The sequence below is a fragment of the Oxyura jamaicensis genome, chromosome 2 (genome assembly GCF_011077185.1).
Source record: "Oxyura jamaicensis isolate SHBP4307 breed ruddy duck chromosome 2, BPBGC_Ojam_1.0, whole genome shotgun sequence".
Taxonomy (NCBI): Eukaryota; Metazoa; Chordata; class Aves; order Anseriformes; family Anatidae; genus Oxyura; species Oxyura jamaicensis.
In genome coordinates, this window is record NC_048894.1 from 153,408,590 (window position 1) to 153,417,021 (window position 8,432).

Genomic DNA, 8,432 nt, shown 5'->3' on the forward strand with positions numbered 1-8,432 from the left:
GTGTTACCATCACACCTTCAGGTGAGCTAGACTGTGGGTTTTACAGACTTTGGTTGGTGGATAATCTGCCATATCCTCAGGTGAACTCTCCAGCATTAAAAATATGTAGCTTATCTGTAGTCTGAACTTGTCTGGCTGGAGCTACCAGCCTGTGAAGTGTTATCCATTTGTATGTTAAATTAAAGAGCCCTCTGCCCTTATATATATAATTCTTCTGAAATCCTACTTGGAGCTTTTTTCTTCACTCACTGCTTTTATATTTCATTACTGTTCTGCTGCAAGAGTTTTCAAATGGAAGTGCTATGCAATTCCAGGGGACAACACTGTTCTGCACCAGCCTGTTTGCAGTACAGTATGGGATGAAGGGAAATGCATGCACAACTCCCATCGGTGCTGAATGTCAGCTTTAACACCGTCCCCCCAGAGTATGGGGCTCCAGACCTACATCTAGGCCTTTTCATCAGGGGCTTATAACCTAGCAGTTTGCTGTTCTCTGATACTAATGCTTGAAGTTTTAATGAGCACAGGCAAACGAGAGTGCTTAGCAACAATACAGATAGCACAACAAATACCGGATAAGCAGTTTGAGATTAGATTTTAATACCTTCTTAATGACAACACCAAGATCTAGTTATTGCTCTGTGTAACTAAGCCACTAACACAGATGCTAGAATACAACAACACTTATGCACTGTGGGGGGTTCTACTTTGGGAAGTGAGATTTTGGAAGCAACCAGGACAAAGCGTGATACAGGGAGAGAATTTCTTCTTGCCAAACAATACAAACCAGTCTGCACAAGCACTATGATGGTGTGGGCAAAGTGCCTTCCCTTGCATTGATTTCACAGAATTTCTCTAGATCCCTACAAAATGGAGAACTACAACAAAGGTATTGACACTGGTTATTAAAGGTTACATTTTCTTGTAAGCCTTAACCCCCTTTTTAGCTCCATTTATTCCCAGGAATGACAATGGATGCAATCACGCTTCATGTTTCAGAACTGTTTTATCTACTTACTTATTTGTTTAATTATTTTGGAGAGGGACAAGTTGAACTAAGCTCTGAATGGCCTTGAAAGGAGTTTGACTCTTCAACATGATACTTGTAGGACCCTCTAACGTTTAAAAACTTGTGGGTCAGAAACAAAAGCAAAAGCTATAGGATGCTGTAAACTCCCCAAGCAAGCTGAAGTCAGCTTGCCATTTGGGAATCACTGGTCAAGAAGCTGAAGGGAAAGGCTGCCAAAATTGGAAATGGATCCTCAAGCCCAAACTCTGTGCAGTGCAGAAAAGAAACAGAGAGCCAGGATCTGAATGGTTTGACAAAGGACACGACGAATTGTCCCTCTTACCATATGGCTAAAGATGTTGTCCTGACCTAATTCAGTGTGTCAGACATGGGCCTCTAAAAAAGACCACACTTACTACAACTTCAGTCCCATATTTGTTCCAGAACAGGGGAATAACATTTTTTATTATTTATGCTCCACTTCTGATATTGCTATTATGCAATGCCCTAAACAAGCAAACAAGCAAACAAGCAAGCTGGTGTGTCAGAGCAATGTACAAACCAGTTCATGCCAAGAATATCTGGCATTGCTTTTTGTTACCTAATACAACTTCATCATCTGCTCAGGTCTCCTGTTCTCCTCATGCTGATCTTTGCTAGGAGGAGAAGAAAATGACTGAACAATAGATTTAATGGTCCATATATCAGTGCCTCAAACACTGTCTCTCCCTTTCTCTGTGAACCATGGAAGCACATGTTCAGATCCCAGCAGACCTGACTTAGCCCTTCTCCTTTCCAGGAAAGGCACAAAGCTTCTGCTTTCTGTACACTGGCCAAATGAGAAACAGAAAACAAAGGAGAGAGAGGGCAAAGAAAAGCATTTATAAGGAAGTGAGAGGCTTTTGAGGAGGAAATAATGAAAACAGGAAGATAATGTCAGAGTCAACAGCCACAGAGAAAACACTCAACAAGAGCAAAGCTAAGGAGATGTGGAAAGAAAATGCTGATGAGAGACCGAGGGAAGGGAGAGCAGAATGAAACAGAAAGGAGTCTCAGCAAATTTCCATAATGTAACACTGATGAAGCCTTTTATGATTATAAACATGAATTTTCAGAAATGTTCCCTTGCAGGAAGTTTGCATGCTCATATTTTAATATCTTTTAATATCTCTCAACACTTTCCCAGCCTTGATACATCACTTGCATGGTACCTTGTGGGACCTGGATACAGGTTGCTTCTATCCAGAGCTAGGCAGAAGCCCGAGCTGCTTCTACATTTGTGTTGGATGCAAAACTGCAAAATGCCATGGAAAGTAATGAGATTCTGGGCCACCTCAAGATAAATCCAAATTCATGAGTCTGTATAGTCATAAACACTTCCACAAATCTCAGACTGCACCTAATGGAAGTCCAGACTCAAGCACCGACCCAGTGTGCAAACTACTAAAACATTATTGCCACTTACAGCCACGAGGTGCTTACCTGACTCTATCCTCTCAGACTAGATACTGTTCATATTCTCAGATTGAATGTATAGTTACATTTCCTGAGATAGATCTATACAACTACAAAAACTAGAAAAGATTATAGCTGTCCCTGAAATAATTTTTGAAAGGTATAGACCATCACTCAGTACTGGTGTCAAAAAACAGACTGCCAGAGAAATCACGGTACAGCAGAGACCAAGCTTTGGAGCTCCACAGAGTGATTTCACCACTTTTCCACCTGAAACACATTTCTCTTGTGCAGATGATTTGCACAGAATAATTCCATCTCAGTCACCTGAGGAGGACTGGCACCAGTTGTCTATTCTCTCTGCGCCCTATGAAGCGACAAGAAGTAGTCTCTGATCTCCTCAGGGCCTCTGCTGCAGACTTCAGGGGGAGGACTTTCCAGTGGATTCCCCTCAAAATTGCATGAGCAGTAATTGTATCCCCAGTCCAGGTTCACCAGCTCCCCAAATCTTGCCGGAAGGGCCCGTAAATGGTTATTTCCCAGCCAAAGTGTGTGCAGGTTCCTTAAAACACAGATATCCTCGGGCAGGCTCTCCAGGGAGTTGAAGAGCAATAACAACGTTTCCAGTTTCTCCAGATGCTGGATGCCGGAGGGGATTGTGCGGATTTTGTTGTCGCTCACGTCCAGAAAGGTGAGGCCCCTCAGCTGGCAGAGGGGGGCAGGCAGTTCGACCAGGCCGTTGTTGGCCAGGTGGAGGCTGCGCAGCCTCTGAAGCGCCGCCATTTCAGGGGGCAGGGAGCTCAGGCGGTTGTTGCTCAGGGTGAGCCTCTCCAAGTGCCTCAGAGAGCCGATTTCGGCAGGAATGGCCTTCAGGTTGTTGGAGTCCATGTAAAGGAGGGTGAGGTTCTTCAGGCGGCTGATGTCTCGGGGGAGCAGCTCCAGGCGGTGCCTCAGGCAGCTCTCTCGTTCTGGGCTCATCTCCAGGACCTGCAGCTGGTCCAAGCCAAAGACCTGCTCAGGAACCGCTGCCAGCTCTCTGCCAGAGATCTTCAGTTTCTTCTTCCCTTCGTACTTGGGGTCATGCTCTGTAAGGTACCTCCAGAGTGGGTCAGGACCCGTAGGGGCACATCTGAAGGAAGAGGCTGCGTTCATTCTCCCACCAAAAATGTGGCTGGCCGAACTGAGCCCAGGATGGTGACCGACAATTTGTTGCGTGCACCACAGGCAACTGCTGAGGTTCTCGGTTGATCAAGGCCTTCTGTCAGCTTTCCTCTCTGCCAGGCACATAACAACACACATGCGGAGTGTTTGGGTTGCTCAGAGACATCCTGCTGAGCAAACATTTGCCCTTCTTGCTCGGTCAGGTGTTTACCTGCCGGCACTGCAGTGTACACAAAACACAGTTTCTGGGCTGCAAATATTTCCTCTCGTGCTTTCAGACAGAGAGCTGGTGGCACATGTCTGCTGGTGCTCAGAAAGTGAAACAGCAGTGCTGTACCTGTGCTTGTCAGCAGTTTAGTTAAAGGCATTTTTTTGTTTGTAACTCTGTCCTGGTGGTCACACCTAAGATGTTTGTCTGAGGCATTCACGTTGATCACTCCCAAGGAATCGCAATGGAAGCAGCAAGGCAGGGTAAATAAAGCACATGGTAAATGGGACAAGAAGACAAACTCATAGATGATGGCTTGGGAGCTGGAAGCGAGGAACAAGCCCTGCCCTCCAGGACATTTTTTGCTTTTAACCAAACACAATAAAGCATCAGTTTTGAAATCTGGAAGTCCTCCTCCCTCCTGCTGAGTACATGAACCTCTGCACCACAGAGATACGGTCTTTCTTGTGCTGCACTTATTCTGGCATATTTAAAAAAAAAAATTTATTCCTTACTGCATGGTTTTGTAAGAGATGAAAAATATCAGGTTTAGCTGAAGTCACCCAGCACAGCATGCAATGCAGAGAGCAGGGCACTTTCCCAGAAGGAGACAATTGTGGGTTTGAAGCCTCAGGCTGAGAAAGCTACCTCTTTTATTTCATCTTCTAATCCTTAAGGTTTTCAGCTAAAAAATGTTTGGAATGACCATATCAGATGCTTTTCAAGGAGAAGGGTCTCTACAATCTCCCACTGGCAATTAAAGACAGAAGACAATGTGTTGTAAGTGTGGTGTGAACAGGTCTACCAGGTGAGGTCTTGTGGACAGTGAATGCATGAGCTCCGATTCCCCACTCCAGATCCAATGTCCTCAGCCCTGGATGGTGCTGAGTTTGCAGGGAACCTGTCTCCCAGCACTGGGAAAGTGCATGGTTGCATGGATGGGTGGAGAGTGCTGGGACCCTGCTAGGCAGAAGATGCTGACCAGAGGATTTGGGGATTACAGGTGAATACCAATACCATTTCTGAACTTACACTTTAGGTTCTCCTGTTTTCTATTGGATTTTGCCCTCAGATACAGACTTCAAGGGCTGTTGCATACTGACTGTTACCCTCCACTTGGATGGAGTGCAAATACCCTAAACCCTATTGAAATCAAACTCTGAATTTCATTCTGATGCATCTGTAAGAGAAAACTACCACCTGCCTGGTATCCATCAGTGCTATGAGGCTCCTTTTGCATCATAAACTTCTAGGATGACAATGGCTTCCTAATGGGGACCATGCAAGCTACTGAGCTGGGACTATCACAACTCGGTGAACAATGGTGTGAGCAGATCCTGGGGACACAGAATGGTTACCCTTTTCTTAGGGTCACCATTAATATCAATGGGGTCTGAAGGTTATGGCAGCTTCATCAAGAAGGAGTGGACATTTTAAAAAAAAAAAAAAAAAAAAAAAAGATTCAACAGAGGAAGTCTAATAGCTGTTCACAGGTAAGACTGTGTATAATAACTTGGAAATATATTAATATATCAGAGATGAATATAGCAGCCAAGAAAAAGTGAGATTTTTTTCACTTGCACGGGAAAGTTGCTGACTAGAAATGACAGACTTTACAATTAACCATAAAAATAAGACTCATACACAACTCCCATCAAAAAAGTGCTGAAGAACTTATTGCAATGAGAGTCATTTCAGATTTGAACAAAAGCCATCCCCATTACTACAGGGAAAAAATGTTTTTTATATATTAGCTATGTCTGTCCTGTGAAATAATCTGAATTGCTGTACATGCTGCCTTCTGCTTAAACAGATTTCTCTCTCCACATCAAAACCCCAGACTTTCAGACAGAACCTCATGCCGAGCCAAAGCTTAGAGAGAGTTTTTTTTTTCTGATTCTGGGCACTGTTCTCCCTACTGCACTTCTTCCCTCCGGGGGTCTGACCCTGGGCTTTCCTTTACCAAGGTGCCAGGTTCTTTTCTGCTCCATCTTGCAGGACATCCTTCCTCCTGATGCTGATCGCTGGCTCATCAGGAATGTCAGTGTATGATTAATGTCCCTCAGTCAAATTGTTCCCTTGTGTTTCCTTCATACAGTTCATGATCCAAAAAGTAAAATAACAAGAAGCCCATATTGTCAACATACGATCCCCCCCAGAGACCCAGCATATTCTTTTCTAATTTAGACAAACCCCAGTGAGAAGACTGCGAAGTGTTGAATCAAGGTACATGAGGAATTCAGAAGTTAGCCTGCAAATCTGCTTTGTAAAGCAACTCGGACAAGCACAGTCTCCTGTTCATCATCTCTTCAGGTTTTTCTAACCGGTTGTTCCCATTTCACAAGTCAGAACACAAAAATCTGGTTGTGACTTCTAGGTGTAAACAAACTGATGAAGCTAAGCAATCTTTTCTTAAAAAGACTGGTGAGTCTAAAGACTGGTGAGTCTTTTCCCTCACCAGTTACAAGGTGTTGAAATGAAAGCCCAGACTCTGATAGACTCTATGAAAAGGGCCAGGCTTGGGATGTAGGAGGCAATTGTGTGGCTGATGTAAAGACACCCCCAGCAGAGCTGGCTCTGCAGGGACCACACCAAGGACTCCTGATGGTCTCTACTGGATGCTCACCCCTGTGTAGGGCTGCAGATCCCAGCCAGAGACTGATTTTACCCCCACTGCTGGTTCTGTTCTTGTACCCTGCCACAAAACAGCAGACGTTATGCTCAGCAGAACTGATCTAATCTCAGAGAAGGAAATAGGTGGTAGTGGATGTTTGCAGATATTTAAAGGATTTTTTTTTTTTTTTTTTTCTGTCTGTCCCTCTCCCTCTGAGATGCTTCGCTGCCATTCCCATAGCACCCAACACCACATCACCTGTAACAACTATCCCCACACCAACTCAGTGGGAATATGAGGCAGGAAAGGTGGAGGATAGATACCTGTCAGACACTCTTCTTCCATGGACACCTCGTTAATCCAGGCTACACAGCCCAAAGAGTTTCATTTGACTACTTTAGGATGGGCTAAATCACCGTCTCACACTGGAGCCATCAAAATGCAGGTGCCACAGCCTGATTTTGAATCTCACTGTGAAAGACCGAGCATGGCATTCAGGTACCTAGAATAAGCATCCCACATCATTTGAGGTGCTCCATAGCCTCCCTCAGGGATGCCCACTGCTGGTCTAGGACACCCCTTGCAGTACCCAGCCATGCACAGGCATCGAGTCCTGCTCCAGAAGCTGTCAAAACACAAACTGAAGCAGGGCAAGGCTTGGAAAGTTTCCACTTTAGAAGACTATACCACCAGTAAACGCTTTTTTTTTTTTTTTTTTTAATTGCCCATAATTTAAGAGCTGTGTTCATCTCCCAGCTGGTTTTGCGCTCAGAATAAAGACCTTGGGCTTAGCTGCTGCAGCATTTTTATTGCATCTCTGGAAAAACACACACATTTGTTTTTGTCCTGGGCAGCGTAGTCTTGCTTTGATTACACATTTCCAAATAAACATGTAGACCTTAGACAGTTTAATTATGCCATATTAACAACAAGAGGTGTGAAAAGGACAGCTCAGGAAAGCAGCATCAGAAGGCTGTCATGAGAGGAGCCTCTCCAAAGACAGCGAAGAATGAAAATAGTCCATTCCTTGCTAGAGCTCCAAGAAGAAGCTAATTAAAAGCAGTTTTGAATGCAAGTATAAATTGTTAAATAATGTAACACGCAAAATTATTTTCCCCAGATGAGTCTTTTTTTTTTTTTTTAATTTTAAATTATTTATTTGACAGGCAAAATATGTGATGGAATAATGGTCTGTTTGCTATAATTGCAATAATTTACACAATTTAATTCAGAAAAAAAAAAAACACCTCCCAGTGACATCAAAATATGCACGTTTCATTAGCACCTTTGTAATATGTAGATAATGCATTAGGGAGGCAGACAATGTAGTTTTAACAGCACGTCCTCTCTTACCACAGGGCCAGCCAGAAGAAATCCAACAATAATAAAAGTGGATCCTTGGGTTTAAGTCTCAGACTCACGGAGTGGACTCTGTTGTGGTGTACCAAACGCTTTGTTTCAGAGCCAGGAACATTGAGATGCAAAAGCCACATCCCCATCTTGTTCAAGAGTGGTTAGGGGAGCACCCACAAGCACCATCTCCTCCCTGTCTGCCACGTCCTGCATCCAAAGCTGCCTTGCACGGTGTTGGACAGACAAAACATGCCTGCCTGTCACCTCCCTGCACACACAGGCACCTGCTCAGGCACACAGGCATCTGCACATTTTGGAGGGCAGCTTCTGACCATGCCCAGGGCTGTACTTGGGAATTTAACTGTCTTCCCAGATGGCAGATCTAATTTGGAAAGAAATCTCAGGCTACTTTTCCAAAGACTGCAAATGCCCATGAACAGACTGAGGCAAAAACCAGTGCAGCTTTTGCTGCTTTGAGTTTGTATCCTGCACATACATCCTCCCTTCTGGTCTGTTTTTTTTTGCTTGTTGGTTGTTTTTTTTTTGTTGTTGTTGTTTGTTTTGTTCTTTTTTTTTTTTTTTTTTTTTTTTTGTTTTTTTTTAAAAAAATAAAAACAGCCCCGGGGTCGGGG

General features: G+C 44.0%; 1 protein-coding gene across 1 annotated transcript; it reads right to left on the reverse strand.

Moving 5' to 3' along the window:
• Window positions 1-2,285: 2,285 nt before the first annotated feature.
• LOC118161119 (leucine-rich repeat-containing protein 30-like) lies at window positions 2,286-3,806 on the reverse strand. The gene has a single exon (XM_035316118.1). The coding sequence runs from the start codon at window positions 3,614-3,616 to the stop codon at window positions 2,816-2,818; it is 801 nt and encodes a 266-aa protein (XP_035172009.1). The 5' UTR covers window positions 3,617-3,806; the 3' UTR covers window positions 2,286-2,815.
• Window positions 3,807-8,432: the final 4,626 nt, after the last annotated feature.

Excerpts from the sequence above, each read along its gene's own strand:
- LOC118161119 (XM_035316118.1), bottom strand. The coding sequence starts at position 3,616 with ATGAACGCAGCCTCTTCCTTCAGATGTGCCCCTACGGGTCCTGACCCA.